This window comes from Triticum dicoccoides, chromosome 5A (assembly GCF_002162155.2).
Source record: "Triticum dicoccoides isolate Atlit2015 ecotype Zavitan chromosome 5A, WEW_v2.0, whole genome shotgun sequence".
NCBI lineage: Eukaryota > Viridiplantae > Streptophyta > Magnoliopsida > Poales > Poaceae > Triticum > Triticum dicoccoides.
The window spans coordinates 278944557-278966100 of record NC_041388.1 but is presented as its reverse complement, the minus strand read 5'-3'; the positions used below and the strand labels follow the sequence as shown (position 1 = coordinate 278966100).

Genomic DNA, 21544 nt, shown 5'->3' with positions numbered 1-21544 from the left:
AACGGCATTCCTTAATGGTTTCCTTAAGGAAGAATTGTATATGATGCAGCCGGAAGGTTTTGTCGATCCTAAGAATGCTGACAAGGTGTGCAAGCTCCAACGCTCGATTTATGGGCTGGTGCAAGCATCTCGGAGTTGGAACATTCGCTTTGATGAGATGATCAAAGCGTTTGGGTTTACGCAGACTTATGGAGAAGCCTGCGTTTACAAGAAAGTGAGTGGGAGCTCTGTAGCATTCCTCATACTATATGTAGATGACATACTTTTGATGGGAAATGATATAGAACTCTTGGACAGCATCGAGGCCTACTTGAATAAGAGTTTTTCAATGAAGGACCTTGGAGAAATTGCTTATATATTAGGCATCAAGATCTATAGGGATAGATCGAGACGCCTCATAGGTCTTTCACAAAGCACGTACCTTGATAAGATTTTGAAGAAGTTCAAAATGGATCAGTCCAAGAAAGGGTTCTTGCCTGTTTTGCAAGGTATGAAATTGAGCTCGGCTCAATGCCCGACCACGACAGAAGATATAGAAGAGATGAGTGTCATCCCCTATGCCTCAGCCATAGGTTCTATTATGTATGCCATGCTGTGTACCAGACCTGATGTAAACCTTGCCGTAAGTTTGGTAGGAAGGTACCAAAGTAATCCCGGCAAGGAACACTGGACAGCGGTCAAGAATATCCTGAAGTACCTGAAAAGGACTAAGGAAATGTTTCTCGTTTATGGAGGTGACGAAGAGCTCGTCGTAAAGGGTTACGTCGACGCTAGCTTCGACACAGATCTGGATGACTCTAAGTCACAAACCGGATACGTGTATATGTTGAATGGTGGGGCAGTGAGCTGGTGCAGCTGCAAGCAGAGCGTTGTGGCGGGATCTACATGTGAAGCGGAGTACATGGCAGCCTCGGAGGCAGCACATGAAGCAATATGGGTGAAGGAGTTCATCACCGACCTAGGAGTCATACCCAATGCGTCGAGGCCAATCAAACTCTTTTGTGACAACACTGGGGCTATTGCACTTGCCAAGGAGCCCAGGTTTCACAAGAAGACAAGGCACATCAAGCGTCGCTTCAACTCCATTCGTGAAAATGTTCAAGATGGAGACATAGAGATTTGTAAAGTACATACGGACCTGAATATAGCAGATCCATTGACTAAACCTCTCCCTAGGGCAAAACATGATCAACACCAGAATTCCATGGGTGTTCGATTCATCACTATGTAACTAGATTATTGACTCTAGTGCAAGTGGGAGACTGTTGGAAATATGCCCTAGAGGCAATAATAAAAGTATTATTATTATATTTATTTGTTCATGATAATTGTCTTTATTCATGCTATAACTGTATTATCCGGAAATCGTAATACACGTGTGAATACATAGACCATAATATGTCCCTAGTAAGCATCTAGTTGACTAGCTCGTTGATCAACAGATAGTCATGGTTTCCTGGCTATGGACATTGGATGTTATTGATAACGGGATCACATCATTAGGAGAATGATGTGATGGACAAGACCTAATCCTAAGCATAGCACAAGATCGTGCAGTTCGTTTGCTAGAGCTTTTCCAATGTCAAGTATCTTTTCCTTTGACCATGAGATCGTGTAACTCCCGGATACCGTAAGAGTGCTTTGGGTGTATCAAACGTCACAACGTAACTGGGTGACTATAAAGGTGCACTACAGGTATTTCCGAAAGTGTCTGTTGGGTTGACACGGATCGAGACTGGGATTTGTCACTCCATATAACGGAGAGGTATCACTGGGCCCACTCGGTAATGCATCATCATTATGAGCTCAAGGTGACCAAGTGGTTGATCACGGGATCATGCGTTACGGTACGAGTAAAGTGACTTGCCGGTAACGAGACTGAACAAGGTATTGGGATACCGACGATCGAGTCTCGGGCAAGTAACATACCGATTGACAAAGGGAATTGTATACGGGGTTGTTTAATCCTCGACATCGTGGTCATCCGATGAGATCATCGTGGAGCATGTGGGAGCCAACATGGGTATCCAGATCCCGCTGTTAGTTATTGACCGGAGAGTCGTCCCGGTCATGTCTGCTTGTCTCCCGAATCCGTAGGGTCTACACACTTAAGGTTCGGTGACGCTAGGGTTGTGAAGATATGTATATGCAGTAACCCGAATGTTGTTCCGAGTCCCGGATGACATCCCGGACATCATGAGGAGTTTCGGAATGGTCCGGAGGTAAAGAATTATATATAGGAAGTGCTGTTTCGGCCATCGGGACAAGTTTCGGGGTTATCGGTATTGTACCGGGACCACCGGAAGGGTCCCGGGAGCCCACCGGGTGGGGCCACCTGTTCCGGGGGGCCACATGGGCTGTAGGGGGTGCGCCTTGGCCTAGATGGGCCAAGGGCACCAGCCCCAAAAGCCCATGCGCCTAGGGTTCCACAAAAGAGAAGAGTCCCAATGGTGGAAGGCACCTCTAGGTGCCTTGGGGGGGAGGGAAACATCCCCTTGGCCGCCGCACCTAGGAGATTGGATCTCCTAGGCTGGCGCACCACCCCCCCTTGGCCCTCCTATATATAGTGGGGGAGAAGAGGGACTTCATAGACCAGCCCCTGGCGCCTCCCTCTCTCCCCGTTACGTCTCTCTCGTAGTATAGGCGAAGCCCTGCTACTGTGACGCCCTGCATCCACCACCACGCCGTCGTGCTGCTGGATCTTCATCAACCTCTCCTTCCCCCTTGCTGGATCAAGAAAGAAGGAGACGTCATCCGTTCCGTACGTGTGTTGAACGCGAAGGTACCGTCCGTTCGGTGCTAGGATCTCCGGTGATTTGAATCACGTCGTGTTCGACTACATCAACCCCGTTCTTCAAACGCTTCCGCTCGCGATCTACAAAGGTATGTAGATGCATCTAATCACTCGTTGCTAGATGAACTCCTAGATGGATCTTGGTGAAACGAGTAGGAAATTTTTTTGTTTTATGCTACGTTCCCCAACAGGCCGAGGCGTCGCCCTTCCGCGAGCCGCCGTGAGTACGCGTGGCAGGCGAGGGAGGGCGAGGGACGCGCGTCATCTGGTCTTCACTGCGCCGCCCGTGAGGCATCAATGACGCGGGCTGACCGGCGCGACAGCTTTGGCATTGATTCGCCGCGGGAAACGAGGCGATGAGAACGACGAAGGGGCGAGAAGAGGGTAGAACCGCTGACGTGGCAGGCCCGCGGCTGTTTCGCGCCAAAACAGTTCGCCCCGGCGCCCCCGGGCGCCCCCCAGCGCGCCGGGTTCGGCCTGGTTCCGCCGGCGCTGTTTTCGGCTCAAGTCGACGAAAATCGGGCTCCTGGGGTGCGACTGAGCTGATTTTTTGGCGCCGGCGCAAAAAAAACACCTCGGAAGGCCTTCCTGGGGCGCGACTGGAGATACCCTAAATCTCTATTCAAACGGACAGAATCCAGACAAAACGCACTTGGATTTAAGGTCGCGCGGTGGAGTTGGCCTGACAGCAGGTGTCTTCCAGCGGAAGACGTCGCAAATATCGGCGCAAAATACTCCCGTTCTGTTTCCAAACTCCAAGGCCCCCCTTCCTCTTGTCTGTGTCGCACCGCCGCCGACCGGGTGCCTGCCGATCATGGCCGCCCGCGACGACCTCGCCGCGCTCCGCGAGCAGACCGCCCTCGCCTCCTCCGCCGCCGTCTCCGTCTCCGACCTCGACCTCGCGTACCAGCTCCAGCTCGCCGAGGCCATCCAGGCATCTCTCCGCCTCGACGCCCTCTCCAGCAATCCCTCCTCTTCCAAAGGCAAAGCCCCCTTCGCCGCCGCCGCCGCCTCCTCCTCCTCGTCCCGGTCCCAGCCCGCCCCCGCGCCGCCGGAGCCCTCGGACGCCTCATACGCCCTGGCGGTCCACGCCGCCGACCTCGCGCGCGCCGAGGAGGACCACCGCTACGCCGAGGCCTGCCGCGCCTACCACGCCAAGGCCGCCGCATCCGCCTGCGTCGCCGCCCACGACGCCATTTTCGCGCGCGAGCTCGCCGCCGTGCCGGAGGACCAGTGGGCCCACGACGGGGACAACATCGAGCGGCCCCTGGACTCGACCAAGCCCCTCTTCCGCGTCATGTTCAAGGGCATGGCGAGCAAGGAGGTGGTGGGATCGCGGGACTGGGACCCCCGCGTCGCGGTGCTCGCCGTGGCGCTGTGCGACTCCCAGGGAAAGGTGGTGCTCAGGATACAGAAGCCGGTGGAAGGGTTTGTGGGCGGTCGCATGATGCTCGAGGCAATGGCGCTCACCGAAGGCCTCCAGGCGGCGCTCGCGTTAGGGATCCAGAGCATCAGGATTGTCAACGATTACAAGGCACTCCATAACCATGTATGCCATGATGCAACCTCTAAATCACTCCGCTTTTATCATCTGTTTTATTACTGCTTAGTTGTTACTCGAAGTCCTCAGATTTGCATATGCAGGTTAATAGAAAATCTTCTTGTCACATCGCGGAATTGATCTCATTGTAGTATATATTTTGGTACTCTAATGTTGTTTCCTCATGTTTACAATGCTTGACAGTTTCAGTGGCTGTTTCATTGTATGGTCGTACTGGGAACTAACGGATTGCAAACTCGAGATTTTGGAGGTTACATATGTTACAGAAGAAAAGTCTAGAGTTATGACAATCCATAAACTGATGGCTCTATCATCACATAACTGGATAATCACATCTTTAGATAATTGGTTTGAATAGGGGTCATAATCCATTTCCATTTTACCATAAATTGGATATATAGTGTTTTTACAACAGGGATATACAGTTAATGAATCTCTTCGGTGAAATGAGATCACTGTCTTAAGCTAAATGTAGCTTAAACACAAACTTACAGCTATGTGCCGTTTGGATATTCCTAATTATTTGCTGTACATGTTTTGTGTTTCTCTATCTGCTCTGCTTTCTGATTATGATGTTAGAAAAGCATAGGAGGATTTTCTGCATTAGTTATTCATTTAAAGTTATCGGTTTCAGCTGAAAATATTTTTCTTGTCCTGGGTTCATGTTTGATACAGAAAATGTTCTTGAACTCTTTAATTCAAACATCCCCAAGGTGAGTGTAGTTGGGTTCAGAGCAGCTTAGTTAGTTTTAAGACATTATATTAGACATGAATTGTGTTTCATGTAAGTTCAGTGGTCACATGATTGAATTCTTTATCAGTGCTCTTATTGTGATGTCCTGTACTCTTATGCTTATTTCCTAATTTTGGGATTGTAGGTGCGTGGAATTTGGCGCCCGAAACAGGCGAAGCTTGCAGAAATGATAGATCAGGTTCTGTCAGTAGCAAAGAAATTCAAACAATGTGAAATTTCACTTGTGGAACGAGGCAAACTTGATTACGTGATGAAATTAGCAACAGATTCGATACTCTCTCAGATTGCCAAAGCTGTTGCTGTGAATGCTAGCAAGGAGAAAAGAGAGACCTGCGCCATCTGCCTGGAAGACACCGATGTTTCTAAAATTCATGTGGTCGAAGGCTGTGCACATCGCTTTTGTTTCTGCTGCATGAAGGAGCATGTGAAAGTTAAGCTACTCCATGGAACTCTCCCAGCTTGCCCACAAGATGGTTGCACTACAAAGCTAACCGTGGAGGGCTCAAAGATATTCCTATCGCCTCGACTGTTAGATATCATGGTGCAACGCATCAGGGAAGGACAGATCCCTGCTACTCAAAAGATTTACTGCCCGTACCCCAAGTGTTCAGCCTTGATGTCCTTGAGTGAAATCAAACACCCATTGCAAGAATCTTCCTCAAAATACACCATTGCTGATGCTGCCACATTGAGAAAGTGTGTCAAATGCAGAGGCTCATTCTGCATCAGCTGTAAGGTCCCATGGCATGACAGGATGTCTTGTTACGACTACAAGAGTAGGTACCCCCAAGCTCGTCCAGATGATGCGAAGTTACAGAACCTTGCACGGCAGCAGCTGTGGCGCCAATGTGTCAAATGCAAGCACATGATTGAACTCTCAGAGGGCTGCTACCATATGACCTGTGTGTAAGTATCTAATTCTGGTTGTGCTGTTTGCATATCTATCTTTACCGATGTTACTATGAATGGTCTATTCTTATGATTTTTCATGTCAATCAATTCCCTGCTGATGTGTTTTTCATGCCCTAATGCTCACAGCCTCAGATGTTTCACCTTTTTGTGCATCTTGTTCTTGCTTAATTCTTCCAGGTGCGGCTATGAATTCTGCTACACCTGTGGGAAAGAATGGAAAGACAAGAAAGCGACCTGCTCGTGCCCGCTGTGGGATGAAGATAATATTATCCGTGATGGCATGGAAGAGGACGATGACGATGAGGATGATGACAATGACTACGATGACGATGAGGATGATTACTATGCTAGAGAAGGCCAACACTATGACCGGCAGAACGCTGGTCACCACCATGGTGGTGGAGGAGCCCAGAATTTTTATGACTACAACAACAATCCCAGGCATCTTCCTCGTCATGGCGGTGGAGGGGCTCGAAATTTGTATGACTACAACAACAATCCTGGGCATCTTCCTCGTCCTGGCGGTGGAGGGGCTCGAAATTTCTACAACTACAACTAGTCCAGTACTTCTGCAGCTACAACTGATGTTACTATTAGTTAAGCAGAATCTCCTACCATTCTATTTGCGTTTGCGTTTAGTATCTAACTACCTGATGGTACTATCCCGTCAGTGATATTTTCTTTTATGCATACTCTTGGATAGTATGCACATGCTCAGAACAGAGCTTGCTCCAGTATCTTTTGTTGTTTCTTCTTCTCTTTATTTCATCTTAATCCTCAAACAAGAAACAAATCATAGCCCGGGACAAGAAAAGCACAGGTGAAAGTAAGCTCCGCAGGAAGAAAGAGCAGCATGCCAACTCCTGTAGTTCCTGCCGTCTAGAGTACTATACATACAGTGTTGTAAAGGCCTATGGAGATGGAAAATCAAAAAAAGTTTTCCTCAAGAGGGGAAAGGATACAACCTAACATCATTTGGTAAGAAGGCTGTGTGTAATATCTGTCCTGTTCCTTTGCAACAAGGGCACAAAAACTTCTGTTGCATGTCTCCAGTTCTCTCTTTACATCATAGATAGAGGAGGTAACCAGCCAACCCGACCCAGGTTTTGCGTGTCTGTCATCCTCTCGAACCCACCATGTTCTTCTTCTCTTGTAAAGAGTCGGCGGTCTCCTTCTCAGCTTCGATCATGGCCTTCTTGGCGAGCTCGTAGCCTGCAAAGTTCATTGCTCCGAGAGGAGCGATCCAGAAGAAGCGTGGGATCGCACCCTTGAAGAGCCCGAGGGGTCCCTCGTTTCGGAGGATGGAGAAGACTATCAACTGCATGGAGACTGGCGTGCCTGGTGGGGCGGTCATCATCCGGGTCTTCATCACGTCGAAGGGAGTGGTGACAACTGCTGCAAGCCCTCCAGACAATGCTCCAACTGCTATAGTTTCCCATGGTTCCAACTCTCTGCTCAAGACATGCTGTGCTGCCTACAAATCCATGGGCATGATGATTGGTTAGATACATTTAATTTTGGAAAACTAACATGAGATTGCAAATGAAACAGATAAATTTTAGACCATTAATAGCAAAAGTTACTAAGCATGATGTAAAATTACATTTCAGCTTTGGACAACTAACATATATGACTAAATTTGAAGGTATGGTGAAAGAAAAAAGAATGTAAGAATTCAATTTACCTTTTTAGCTTCACCGTAAAGACACATTCCGGCAACATAGAAAGGAACCTCACGACAAAGAGTGGCCCCAGTGCCACGGAAGAAACCCTTTAGGCCATCTTTTTGCATGGTACCAACAATGGCCTCCCCTACATTGTCGAAGATTCCAGCCTGCAACCGTTGCTTAAGAACCTCACAAGGAATACGGACTGCGGTTCCCAGGATTGTGCTGCAGAAGGAAGCCAACGATTGCACCTGCGAGAGGAACAGATATAAGGCAAAACAATTATTCAAGTACTCTTTCTTTTCGCCAATACTTCAGGTGTAAGCCAAGCAGAATAACTTCTGTAACTATATCAGAATGCTATCAAGGGAAAAAGAATGTGGTTCTATACATGATGGCTTAGGCAGGTCAGGTTTCTAATTAGCACGGGAGGTAAGATACAAGCCAAAGAATTAATGCTACAGCTAAAAACTTTCTGTTCTGACGCTGACAAGGCAGGTCCAGACTCAATGCCAATGAGACAGTGAGTCGATTATACAACATTTCAACACTTTGAATTATAGATAATAGAAAAGGTAAATATGGACCATGAACAGTAAAGAGTGTACCTGAATCTCCGGAAGTGTTGGAGCCACTCTTACTAATATGAGCTTACTTGCTTCAAAAATTCCTGTCCTCAAACCATGGCTGCAAATGGCATCGTATGAATATGCAGCCTTCACAAGAAAGCTTGCAAAAATTTAGAAAAGAACTGACCTTGAAAACTGTCCGAGAATTGCAGGGATAGAACCTCGATACAGTCCTTGAATCCCAATTTGTGGAAGCTTTGCAATTAGCTCTGGAAATGAGAGCGTAGATGCTTGGACACGTGTCTGATAATATGAGAAGACAAACTTGAATGAGAAACCTCCATGGGACTGCAAATTCTCTCAACGAGATCATTAAATTTCAGCCAGCCTAGGCTAACACAGGATATGGTGAGTAAGCTTATACTCCCTCCGTCCGAAAATACTTGTCATCAAAATGAATAAAATGGGATGTATCTAGACGTATTTTAGTTCTAGATACATCCCTTTTTATCCATTTTGATGACAAGTATTTTCGGACGGAGGGAGTAGCAGATAATGAGTTGTCATACTATGCAGTGATAGCTCGCGATAGACCTAGCTGTGCTAGATGTGCTTCCTTTAACTTTTTAGTTGCATATGGTCAAGAGTCCTAGGATTTGACTTTAAAGCTTTATGGTTAATTCTCTGACATGGAGCCTACAAGGTGCATATGTTGTTCAACATTATCTGATGTTAACTTATTTGGCTTCAGTCACTTTGGTCATAAATATATCCATCTCTAAAAATATCTAGTGAAGGCATTGCTGAATGAATGCTTTGGAGATCAAACTTGTTTTAACTGAAAGGTGAATGGAAGCATGTTGCTGTACCTTCATTGTATCAATAGGGTGCAACATAGAGGTAGAAAGGGCACTAGCAAGACCTCCAGCTAAAGCCGACTTCAAAACATTTCCGGCAGATATTTCTACAGGTGGGGGAACAGCAACCAATGTAGCTGCTTCAAACCAAATGTTCCTGAATGCATTTGTAAGTGAAGAAACAAGTCAATGGCAATCTGAGTAGGAACACTGCTAAAAGATACTCCCTCCATCCCATAATATAAGAGCGTTTTTGGCACTAGTGTAGTGTCAAAAACAATCTTATATTATGGGACGGAGGGAGCAGTCAAGAAGGGGCAACTATTGCCATGCCTAGTTGGTTGTTCACTCAAGTCAACTCGGATGTAGTATCACGCTAGACATACCGAGGATCATCTTCAAGGCGCTCTGAAGGAAGTAGAAGCATGAAACTGCGAAAATGGCTGTATGAGATTGATCCTTCTGAATCTGCATTTAGATAGCGCAGCATGGCAGCAGCATTATCTTCATTGGCCGGGAGGCCTGCCCCTTTTAAAGATTCAACGATTTGATTCTTGTGAAGCGTCCCAGACTTGCTCAAACACAATGTGGTGTATGCCCGGAGTATTGTTGCCTCCTTCTGCTCCATCAAGGATAGAAATTGTTTCCACCCAATCGACTTTGAAAACCTGTTATTTCTGGTACGCCGTAACAAATCCCGAGCGTACCTCCGCGGCAATCGCCTCTTTCTCATTGCAACTTCAAGATCTTCTAGGGTGACTTGGCCATCACCATCCCTATCCAATTCCTCAAAGAATCGCTTCCCTGCAGCAACAATAGGTGCACAATATAACTTAGGTGAAACATGGCAAGAGTTACCGCTATTCATTTTGAAAAGAATAACAAATGAACGTTTCCACTAGTAAGATTTCAGCAGCATTATTTTTCTAAAAGATTTCAGCAATATGTGACAGCATCAAACCAATCTCTGGAGCTAGATGTATTGACATAGATGATACAATACCCTCGCAGACATTAGATTACCCAGGAGAAGTCTTGTTCTAAAGGATTGTAGTGCATAGTCCAAGTAGCGTTTATTAAAATTGTAAAGCAATATGATGGAACTATCACCTTCGCCAGTGTTCAACGAGGGCGCAAGTAAAGCTCACAGGCCTAAAAGACACTTTTCTACGTAATACGCGAGTAAAGCTCACTACACTATTAGCACAGACCCTCAATCTGCATATTGGAAGGTCATCTATGTGAATAAGACAACTATGCAGTTCAGACTGATAGAAATAAACAATGTATTACCAGACGTTTTTGTAGGCTAGTTTAGCCAGCCTACAAAAACGTTTTATATTTTGATACGGAGGTATAGTACATTTCAACAGTTATCCTACAGTTGTTTCATTCGGCAATTCTCTGTTTGGCACCCTATAGATAACATATTTCTTTAGTTGACAAGAAACATGATGAGTTTCTGACAATTGCAAATCATCAGCCTATATACACCAAATAAGCAAAGTATAATGCGAGGAATCCCTCGCGTTGGAAAACGGTGTTACTATACCTTCGATTTCTGCATACCGGAAGAAGTCTTGCACGGAGAAAAGCTTCTTCTTGTCTGGATGGCTATCGACTGAAGTCGACAATCTGCCAACCAGCTGTGGAACCAACTCAATCAGCTCCGTCAGTGAAACCGTGGACAGAGTTGACCGGAGCCGCTCCACATTCGACAATGGGATGTTGAGCAACCGGCCGGCAAACTTCTGTGGCGGCTGTGCAGCATCACCACCACTGTCAACCCCTTCCCTCTCCCCAATTACGCTTGTACGGACCTCCTGGCCAGCAGCCGATGGCGCCGAGGCCTGGGAGTCATCGGCATAGCTCGCCGCCGGCGCCCCCAGCCTGGCGAACCCCAGGTTGGAGAGGAAGCCGTCGAAATCAGCCTTCTTACCAACGATGACCTTCCTGACGACCTGAAACTGGTCGGTTTGCAGGGCGGCGCTGCCCAACTCCTCGCCCTTCTGCCTGCACGCGCCCTCCAGCGCCTGCAGGTTGTGCGCCAGGGCGTCGAACGCAATGCAGAGCAGGAGCTCCAGCTGCTGCTGCGGCTGCGGCTGCCTTTTCCCGGCGCCGAGGAGCGGCGGCGGGGCCTGTTTGCTCCGGCCTCTCCTGGGCTTGCTGTGGTCGTTGCCGAAGCATCTCGAGAATGACCGGAGGGGCTTGTGGAGGAAGTTGGCGAGGACGACGTGGAGGTGGAGGAGGCAGTCAGGCTGGCGCTGCTCCTCCTGCTGATGCTGCTGCTTGGAATCGGATCCGGGGAGGTGGAGGTGGGCGAGGGCGCCGCGGGCGGCGGCGAGGAAGGAGTCGAGGGGGTGCTGGTCGGACGCCATCGTGACGGGGCGGGCGGCGGCGGCTGCACTAGGTGGCGCGGTGGATCCCGGCGAGCGGCCGCATGTTGGTCAACCGGAGGCGGGCCTCTCTCGCCCGCGGAGGTGAAGGAATGGCGGTCCCCTTCTGTTCCCTTCCGGCGAGCTGCGGCGGAGGAGATGAACGGCCTGAGCTTGCGTTGTTTGTTTCGATGAGGGGAGGAGGGGAGGGGAGGGGTGGCCGGGAGGAGGAGGGGGACACGGGAGGTGGAGAAGCGGCGAGCCGCGAGCAGGAACCCAAAACGACAGGGAAGGGAAAATGGCCTTTTTTTAAGAGAGAAAAATTCCAGTTTTTCCTGGGAAATGAAATGTGATGGCCTGTTTTTCTCTCCATTTTTGGGCCTATTTTTGCTGCCCAGCTTTATTCGTGCTGCTGGTGCTCGTGTGGCCACTGGCCACTCTGAATTGTGTGTCATGCCACTGCCACAGCCGCTGAACATTCACTGCATATCTCATCTCATGTTTTTTGACATGGTACAGTAATTACCGTGCATGACTGTATCAAAATCTAAGACGTTGTTTAACATCATGACAGTGTCAAAAAGGTATTATATTTGGGTCTGTTTAGGGCACATCTAGATGTGCCTTGGTTATTGCACATCTAAATAAGTGACTCAATTAAATTAAAAAGAAAAAAGAAAAAAAATGCTTGCACGAATTTTAGAGTAAAATCAATGATGTATGGCTTAGATACGCAAATACTTAGAGCACGTTCAGATGTGTTTTAGCAAACCTAATTATATTTCTGTACGGAGGGAGTAGCATTTTTGTTTAGGGGTCGCATGGAAGTGCACACAAGTAGTGATCTTGTTCGATCTTGAGGAGGATTTTGCAGCAATATGCACATGGCTTTTCCCATACCACCAATGGATGGAAAGGAAAAGGATAACCAAGATCCAACAGCTCCTCCTGTTCAGCGGGCCCCGCCCTTGGTTCTACCAGCAAAAATGGATAAGACTGACGATCCCACGTGTCACATCCGAGATCGGCCACCCCAACGGCCCAACTTCTCCCAAACCAAACCAAACCAAAACCATGCCAGAGAGACTAGCTAGAGTTCATCAGCAGCTCCAAAATGAAACATTTATTCCTGTCACAAAAATCTTACTCGCCCCACCCCAGTATATACTGCACTGCACTTTTCCTCCCCGCTGCAGCAGTAACTAGCACAGCAGATAACATTTTAACACAACTCCCTGACTTGCTACTACACAAAGAACATTACCATTATTATTATCATCATTCCGACAATATGACTACTCCTACCACCACATAATATGACCTCCACAAGAGATGCCGACCGTTTGGCTAGACGAGCTCGAAGCGCATGAGGAGCCTGACGGACTTGTACCTGTTGCCCTTGCGGTCATGGAGGGGCACGGCGCGGATGCCCTGCTTCAGCTCCATCACCGGCAGGCACGTCTGCCCGCCGAAGTCGTGTTTCTCCGACATGTCATACTCCTGGACCTCCACCCGCAGCAGGGCCAGCTCCGGCACCGTCAGCGGGAACGTGAACTCCTCGTCCCACACCGGCACCCACTGGTCCTCGATCGTCCGGGTCTTCTTCATCACGCAGTCCGCCCGCACCCCCGCGATCCCCACCTGTTTGTTCAACATTGCCACCCACATACATTCTCAACACAACAAATTTTTTTGAACAACCTCATTTTCAACATTTTTTTTGCATGGTAATACGTGTCTCATTCATATCATAACCACACTTTCAACATTGCCAGTCCAGCTGGGTGAGCACGACGAGATGAGATACGTACCCTGGCGTAGAAATCGGGTGGGGAGAAGGCGTCGAAATGAGTCTTACTGAAGTCCATGCGCCACCCGTCCCCCATATATACTTTGACCTGCTCAGGCATTACAACATGTGTTAGTTAGGCTGCAGCTTCTGTGCTCTCTACATAAGGCTGATTCTCAGTTTTCAGAAATACGTATATGTGGGAGGACCTTGAGAGTTTTCTTCACCGGCAGGCTCGCTTTGGGATCAAACACTTCACCATTTGGGCCTGTCTTTAGCAAGAAGTCGGGCTTTTTCACGTATCCGCACCCACCGTTGGCTCTGAAAAATCCTTGCATTAATCTTAGCGATTTGTCATGCCCCTGAAATTTCAAAGGCCAATCAAAACAAGGAAGAAAGCTGAATGGTTAAGTGTCATTAACTATTACAAGTCCATGACAATTACTGATGCAATTGCAGCAATTCAGATTCAGAGTGTGTCCAAACAGCTTAACTTCACCTTCAACACTAAGTCGATCTGTATAATACTCTTTTCAAGTGTTACAGACCGCTTTTGTAAAGTTGTTCTGCTGCCTTGCTATGTGAACAAAGATAGATTTGTGAAAAATCGAAAAACATTTAAAAATTTAGATCAAAGAGGTCTGAATGGTGTTATTGCAAAAATAATAGGGTTTATAGGTCCAACAACATATTGTGCTTCCATTCTTTTATAATAGTTGGTTGCCGAGGATAGGTGGGAAACAAGAGTAGGTGAGGTTTGGCAAAGACGTAGTATTACAACAGTTGGTCAGAACTCCGTACTCATTCTCTCAAGTCATTGTTGATCCAGATTATTATATTTGACAGGTCACCAAATGTTATCTCCAAATGCGCGAGATGCTCAAACTTAAACTATGTGAGGAATAAATATAAGCAAAAATGAGCGAACAATGATTTATGAGTCATGACAGTAAGAAATTGTAATCCAACCTGCATGTTAAATGCAACCATCTGCGCACCATGAGTCCAGGCCTTCATTGGATCATAGTTAGAAGAATTAATCCTTGTACCCTTCGGATAAATCCTTAATATATTCCTCTGAGTAAACCTGAATCAAAGCTAAATTAGTTTTCAAAATGTTCATGGTCCAGCAGTGTATCAGCTTCCCTTGTGAAAAGTATATTGAGTAACAAAAGGTAACAATAAATTGACACAGTAATGTTTGCACACAGATACATTGATTGAAATGCCACAACTAGGAACGTCAATCATTTCCAAATATTAACCAGGGTATTTCACAATAAATCCCCTTGAGATTAGTATGGTATGACCAAATTAAACTGTGAGAATGTAACAGTTGCTACCATTAGTACCCCAGTGATTTAGGCACATTTTGATTCATGATATGGTGTAAGAGTAGCAGCATGACTGTTCATGTAATATCTTTCCAAGTCATAGTCTAGCATTGCATTTTTGTTGCCACCAGTTCATTTGTCGCATTAAAAACTAAAGACTATAACAATAATAAAAATAATTGGACATATATGGGTTCATAAACCCAACTACACCTGTCGTATTTCAGTTGTTCGGCCCAAAAATTCTAAAGTTCTTCTGCACTGAGCTTCCTATAATCAACTATTGTATATTCCAATTACCTTATGATATCAGCACCATGAGAAGCTGTTGCTTTAGCTAACTGTGTCTCGCTCAAAGAAAGACGTCTGACTTTGTCAGGGTCGACCTTAAGCGCATCCCTCATACGGCCTTTTGGTTTGCCAGCATGGATTGTTATTAGTTTCCTATACTCACAGGCAGTATCCGGCTGAAATTTAGGATCCTCTTCCTCAGATTCTTCGTCATCTTCGTCATCTGGTTCATCCTGTTTATGGCAACAAATAAATTTCTGTACATAATAACCTTTTATTTTTAACGGGTGCATGCCTCCAAAAGGCAGACAAAATTGCAGACCTTGCCATCAGAATCATCAGCATTTGAATCTATTCTTCTCAAGTTTCCTTCCTCTGCTAATTTATCTGCATTGCCACTGTTTTTCTGATCACCCTGAGCTTTAAGAAACTCCCTGTATTCTTGTGGTGGTTTAGTTGAGATGATTATCCTTCTCATTAGAGCTTCTGGAGAAGGGAACTCATTTAGTGTGTCTGAACTAGGGATGTAAAGGAGGTCTCCAAATGTTTCCGTGATCATCTAAGATAAATTAGAGTCAGAACTGAGGATTTAAACAAAATACATGCAGGAAAAGATATATAAAGTAAACTTTACCCCGGCTACTTTGGCTTGGAGATCTGCTGTGAGGTGATCTTCAAGAGTAATTACAAGAGGATATGTCGAAGCGCAGAAAGCGTATTCTTTAATGGACTTTAAACATCTCATGATTTCTACTGGTGCAGTCAATGTCCTTTCAAATGACACGAAAAAGAAGACTTAGGGAACATAGTGAAAAAATTAGGATGATTGCAAATTCAAGAAACGGATTATGACTTAACCAGCAGAAAATAAAAGATAGAATTCAGAAGCTAATAAACAGGTTATAACTTATTCTCAGTTAATTTTACAAATATATCCATATAGATCTAAAAAAATATTCACCTTGTTGTAATAATTTGTTCATCTAGTACAAAAGATTGTAGTGTTTAATCTCAGAGTTAAAAAAAGAAATATTGGATGGATCACAACTTCCAATCGATGGTCCTCGGCATCGACTGAGAACAAAGAAATTCACAAGTGACTGAAATTTAGCGAAACCAAAATTTACATCATGTCATAACTCTACCAGTTCCAAATATCCTGAAATATGTCACTGTTCAAGATTAAGCACATTTTTGTTTTTGTTTTGGTACCATGGGAAAACATGTACTAGCATGTAATCTCACATTCTATCTTACCCATGCAGTACCAAAAAAGATTCACTGGCAGAGTATTTTTATTTAATATTGCAACAACCCTGTTAGTTCTAGTACCCTGAAAGGGTGGAACATGTACACTGTTAAACACTAAGAATAACAAATACACTCACAGGCTCGTAGGTGAAGATGTAATCAATGTTGTGCAGTACAGCAGGACCATCTACCAGGGTGCCTCTGAACACTGATCAGGACCATGTAGTATTTGACCTTTCTCGGTAGGGTACTCACTAGTGTGATTTATTCACTCCAGAAACAGAGCTAAGCTAAGCTCAGATTAATTTTTTTGTTAAAAAGGAAATCATGATATAAAATAATTGTTCTGCCGCCAAAATTACCATAATGGAGTGTCGTGCTGCAATGTAAATACAGCAAGTATTTATAAAATCTATGGGTTGAGGAAGCAGAATGCATACCCTCCATGCAGAATGTCAACACAGTTCTTTGCGGAGTTTGGCCACATGTCGAGTTCAATCACTCGCACGCCATTTTGCAATGCTGCTATGATTGGAACGTCACTGGAGTCACTGTTGAGCTGGTTTCCGGTGAGGTAAGAATTGTGACCGGTGAATACATAGTAATGAGAAATCGGGGCCGACATGTCCTGGTGAACCTGGGAAGAGAATTAAAATAAGAATGGGACGTAATGTATGGTAAGAGCAACAGAAAAATAAAAGCAGGTACAAATGAGCAGCAGCAGCCAGCAGGCGCACATTCTGTACAACAGGCTATTTATTTGTTTTTGGAAACATTTTTTGCAATAGGCTAGACCATAACATAAGTAGTACGTACTAGAACAAAATCTATTTCTGTGAGCCTTCAGGTCCAACTTGTGGGCGAGGACAATTGAAGCAAAATGATCGTACGAAATGCAGGGCCAGATCAGAACATTGCACAAGGTAAGGAAATGAAACAAAAAAAATTCTAAAAAAACGATTCCTGGAGTTTTCTGCTTGGGGTAAGAGACGACAAGAACAATCCCGAAACGATGGAGCAATCTTGCTGGTTGTGCGGGGGACGAAGCGAAACCAGGCCTCTCCTGTGGCAGGAGGTGGTTTTCCACTACCTAGAAATAGCCCCCCTTTTCGGTCGAGTGGTATGGGAAAGCGATGGTCAACCCACCCACTGCGGATGTGGAGTCAACATCGCCCATTCACCTTGCATCACGATCACATTCACATCCCAACGAGGGGCGAGTTGAATTAATCTCGTTGACCGCCGCTAGCATTGCACGGCGAGACAGGGCAGCAGATGGAAGGCCGAAGCCAGCCAAAATCGGCCGCAATTTACCGCAACTAGATCGTGCAATCTGTTTCGTCGTAGCCGCAGCAGCAATGAATCAAGCAACAGACGGACGGACGAACGAACGAACGAACCTTGTTGGAGATGGGCGGGTTGAGGTCCGGCGAGAAGAGGAAGCCGAAGAAGTCGTCGAGCGTGGGCAGCGCGGCGGCGGGGGAGCGGCCGACGAAGCGGGCGATCCCGCCGGCGGCGCCGCCGCCGGCGGAGAGCGCGGCGAGGACGCGGTCGGCCTCGGCGGGGTCCTCGCGCTGCACGTCGGCGAGGAAGCGCCGGAGGCCGTCGTCGCCGTGCGCGGCCCCGGCGGCGGCGTGCGCCGCGCGGACGTCGGGCGGGGGGTGCGCGTCCGGGGATCGGAACTTGCGGGTGAAGCACATGCAGTAGCGGTAGGCGTAGCTGCCCATTCCCTTCTCGTGCGCCCGACGGAGATGGCCCGAATCTTCTCCTCCCGCCGGGACCAGGCCTGCCGGGCTACTAGAGACTAGAGGCTAGAGAGAGGGAGAGGATGCACGAGGAGAATGAGATGCCCCCTGCCGGCCGCCCCTCGCTTTGCGCTTTGCCTGGACTGGACTGGGACTTGGACTGGGCTTCTAATGGCGGGTGGGGGTCGCCGCCATTCGCTCGTCGCCTCCGCGTGCGCTCCGCTTCCTCGTCCGCGTACGCGTGGGGCGCGTGTGGGAGAAGGAGACGAGAGGATTGTTTTTACGGGCAGGGCACAGGGGAGGGGAGGGGGCGACCGACTGACTGGCTGGCTCCTGTCCTGATGGCGAGAGTCACAGTGGAAATGGAAGCGGGGGGAGAAGAAGGGAAGCGAGATGCCAGGCGACGCCACGCAGTTTCAAAAAGGCGGGGTCATGTTTTCGCCTACGCCCCTCACTTTCTTCCATACAATTTATCTGGTGCCGACTTACCTTACCCATCTACTCCCTCTATTCGAAAAAAGATGTATCTAAAACTAAAATACGTTTAGATAGATTCTTTTATCCGTTTTGATGACAAGTATTTCCGGACGGCGTGAGTACTACTCACTCTGATCTAAATTAATTGTCGCAGCTCTAGTACAGCTTATTTTTCGGAATACATCTACTACTCATTCTGATCTAAATTAATTGTCGCAGCCCTAGTACAGCTTATTTTTCAGAATACAATCGAAACTTAGGTGTTTGGATGCTGGCCAAAACTCGCCATACCCAAAAAAGTTGGTCATTGCTGTTTGTTTGGATGGTTGTAATTTTTTTTGGCACGGCGATACTGTTTGATGAGTAGCTAACTCATTCACAAGCAAAAATTTAATCAAATTATCGAGTAGCCAAGTTTTTAGAAGGGATTTAATTAGAGTGCAAACATATGACTAGCCAATTATTTAGTAGGATTTAAATTAGACTCCAAATATACTACCGTTAACTTTTGAATACATTGCAAGGAGTCAATTATCTCACCGAGAATGCAAAAAAAAACATAATATTCATGTAGGAAAGTGTAGGTTCCTGCCTAGACTAAATGATTTATATTAAAAGAATTGTGGACTTGTGCAAAAGAGAAAAAGTTACGGGCGACTTAAGAATTTATCTCAGTAAGATATGAAGTACTTATTACATAGATTAGCTCAATCAAGCCTTGTTATTTTTCCCTCGGAAGGTCCAACACATTTCTTTTTTTATCTTCCATGCCTCGTCAGCGACTTCATCGCTCTTCATATACATGGTTTTCACTCGTGTGGGATTCTCATACCGCATGACACATTTATATGTTCACATTCGTGCATTCAGAATTGGGTGTTGGCCTAGTGATGTGCAAGCCACAATATATCTCCAATGTGTTCATAAAATTCCTACTCTCCCAAAAAAATTAGTGTATTTTGCTTTGGTCGGCTAGGATTGGGCAAGGGTGAATTAAAATTGTTTAGGATTTTTTTTTTCCCATGAATTCTCGACAAAACAGAGCATCTATTTATTTATTTTCACTTGTTCATATATATCCGGAGAGATGAAGAGTAAAGCTTTGGTTAGATATGAAAAGAACTAATCCAATATTCGCACACCCACAATCTAAGCTAGAGCTAGGTAGCTTAGGTTGCCACTTTTAGTTGGGTTACTAGTTATTCCGCATGAAAAATGCTTTGCAGCTGTGTTAGTGCGCCACCAGGGTGATGGTTTAATTAGGTCCCCTTTGCATGGTCGGTATCTTATGCAATTTTAAGCTTATTTCATTAAGACCAAACGTGTTGTCTCCTCTGGCTGCCTTTCCTTGAGGAATCTGGACACGTCCTATGCAGGCAAGTTCCTAGCTTTAGATACCAAAATCACGGGATTAAATTCAACGTCTTTTCTTTTCCCCGAGGAACACTGCCTTTTCGTAAAGAAGAAAGAGGTGAAAACCCCATATTTACAGAGATGCACGCGTTTTGAAGGGAACATGGCCAACCCTGATAGAAATTCTGACCCGGTCTTAGCCCACACTTACAATGGGCACGTCAACACAAAACACCCTCTCTCTTTGCTTGATCTCGTCGAAGGCTAGCATCGCCACCTGGTAGAAATTCAACGTCTTGAGAAGTTATATGGTCAAGAGAAGAAAAAAGAAGAGGTGTCGATAAGACATAAGACGATGTAAATACTGGCAAGTTAGAGGGTGATTTGCAAAGCAAACTTGTACGACTAGAAGCAGGCGAAGTATAGAAAAACAATGACCGAGAAGACTTGCACGATTAGACAAACAAGTGAATTGAGTGGGTGAGGACTCAGGAGGTGGTTCAAACAGACAGCTATTAGTATTTGGTAGTAGAGTGAAAGAAAGGAAGAAAGAAGACGTGAAGGCAAGTCATGTAAAAAACATAAACAATACGTAGTGTTAATTAACGTTACCAAGGCCTTGCTGGATCAAGCAAAGACTTTGGGCATTTCCTTTTTTCTTTTCTTTGGTTTTTTTTTAGCAGCTGGTTTGGTTTGGTTTGATAGAAGCAACCAAAGAGTGAGTTGGATGGGGTGATGCATGCATGCATCATTTATTGACTGGATCCGCCAATGAGACGCATAACATGTGACACTTTTAATACGGCCACCTCTCTGGTATACTACTTTAATCGGCAGATTAGATGCAACAAACGCATCTGAGTAGAGTACTTATTTTGAGGCAACGATTTGTTTTTCTTGCTAAACCGATGTTCTTTCTATACTATATACAAGCGATGGAATCAAAATGTGCTTGGTTGCTTGTGAACCGTGCGTGAACTTGGCAGCCGTTGGTGAACCCGTTGCTTCCGAGCCGTGAACCGTCGTGCAGTTGTACTCCACTCCACCCCACTCCGCTCCGCTCCACTCGGAATAAAACCTCCTTGGCCAATGCCAATGCCAACTGGAGTTAAGCCAGAACCGTGTCTAGGTAGGCTGGCTGGCTGGCACATATATGTGGAGTATGCTATGGTGATTTATTTTGCATGCTTGTGTACACACACGGCTAAAAGTGTTGCTCATCGTATCTCAATCAATCTCAAAAGGTAGTGTGTACGTCCCGTATGATTGCTGATTGCTGCTCCACGAAGCCGCGCGACCGGGCTGGCTGGCTGGCCTGCATGCGGTTCGATGGCTGTCCTTCTCTCTGTCTTGTCTGCCTGTGTCCCTGGCTACCAAACATTGGAATCCCAAACATTGATATGTAGCTCGTGTTCATTACCGCAAACACATATTCTCTCGCACGCTCACTTCAGGACATCCTCATCCATCGAATGATTAGGGTTACATTTCCCGCAAAAAAAAAAGAAATAATTACATTGGTATGATCCCTACATAACTGAGTTTATGTTACTTCCTTAAATGTCTAAAACGTCTTACAAAAATGAACAAAGAGAATACAACTTATTCGATTGCATCACACACACACAAATTAAAGAGAATTGGTCCAGTACATTATAAAAACTGTGCGCGCACGTGTACAAAAACTATTTGACATCCAATCTTAAAAATAAAAAATGCACAGAAGCAAAAATTCTACGGATTCTAATCCTCTAAATTCATATGAAAAATCTGATCTTAGAGATCTACAGCCGGACACCCCAAACCCCCCTCAAA

General features: G+C 46.0%; 3 protein-coding genes across 3 annotated transcripts; 1 reads left to right on the top strand and 2 right to left on the bottom strand.

The window, feature by feature from the left end:
• The first annotated feature begins 3554 nt into the window (after positions 1-3554).
• LOC119301025 lies at positions 3555-6758 on the top strand. The gene is made up of 3 exons (XM_037577927.1): positions 3555-4343; positions 5234-6015; positions 6199-6758. The coding sequence occupies exons 1-3, from the start codon at positions 3609-3611 to the stop codon at positions 6578-6580; spliced, it is 1899 nt and encodes a 632-aa protein (XP_037433824.1). The 5' UTR covers positions 3555-3608; the 3' UTR covers positions 6581-6758.
• A 90-nt stretch (positions 6759-6848) lies between these two features.
• On the bottom strand, positions 6849-11750 carry LOC119301024 (calcium-dependent mitochondrial ATP-magnesium/phosphate carrier protein 1-like). The gene is made up of 7 exons (XM_037577926.1): positions 10667-11750; positions 9501-9918; positions 9127-9271; positions 8445-8560; positions 8297-8375; positions 7706-7939; positions 6849-7495 (listed from the first exon to the last, which is right to left on the bottom strand). Exons 1-7 carry the CDS (start codon positions 11490-11492, stop codon positions 7139-7141), a joined length of 2175 nt encoding a protein of 724 aa, XP_037433823.1. The 5' UTR covers positions 11493-11750; the 3' UTR covers positions 6849-7138.
• Positions 11751-12580: 830 nt separating this feature from the next.
• LOC119301026 (phosphoinositide phospholipase C 6-like) lies at positions 12581-18282 on the bottom strand. Its single transcript, XM_037577928.1, has 9 exons — positions 17555-18282; positions 16595-16791; positions 15538-15673; positions 15226-15462; positions 14913-15136; positions 14248-14365; positions 13488-13640; positions 13301-13387; positions 12581-13130 (listed from the first exon to the last, which is right to left on the bottom strand). The coding sequence occupies exons 1-9, from the start codon at positions 17879-17881 to the stop codon at positions 12837-12839; spliced, it is 1773 nt and encodes a 590-aa protein (XP_037433825.1). The 5' UTR covers positions 17882-18282; the 3' UTR covers positions 12581-12836.
• Positions 18283-21544: the final 3262 nt, after the last annotated feature.

Coding starts and splice junctions, on each gene's coding strand:
- LOC119301025 (XM_037577927.1), top strand. CDS start 3,609: ATGGCCGCCCGCGACGACCTCGCCGCGCTCCGCGAGCAGACCGCCCTC. Junction 4,344..5,233: donor ACAAGGCACTCCATAACCAT/GTATGCCATGAT, acceptor TTGGGATTGTAG/GTGCGTGGAATTTGGCGCCC. Junction 6,016..6,198: donor TGCTACCATATGACCTGTGT/GTAAGTATCTAA, acceptor TAATTCTTCCAG/GTGCGGCTATGAATTCTGCT.
- LOC119301026 (XM_037577928.1), bottom strand. CDS start 17,881: ATGGGCAGCTACGCCTACCGCTACTGCATGTGCTTCACCCGCAAGTTC. Junction 16,792..17,554: donor ACCCGCCCATCTCCAACAAG/GTTCGTTCGTTC, acceptor TTCTCTTCCCAG/GTTCACCAGGACATGTCGGC. Junction 15,137..15,225: donor CTGATGATTCTGATGGCAAG/GTCTGCAATTTT, acceptor TGCCATAAACAG/GATGAACCAGATGACGAAGA.
- LOC119301024 (XM_037577926.1), bottom strand. CDS start 11,492: ATGGCGTCCGACCAGCACCCCCTCGACTCCTTCCTCGCCGCCGCCCGC. Junction 9,919..10,666: donor CCGGTATGCAGAAATCGAAG/GTATAGTAACAC, acceptor TTGTTGCTGCAG/GGAAGCGATTCTTTGAGGAA. Junction 9,272..9,500: donor CGCCTTGAAGATGATCCTCG/GTATGTCTAGCG, acceptor AAATGCATTCAG/GAACATTTGGTTTGAAGCAG.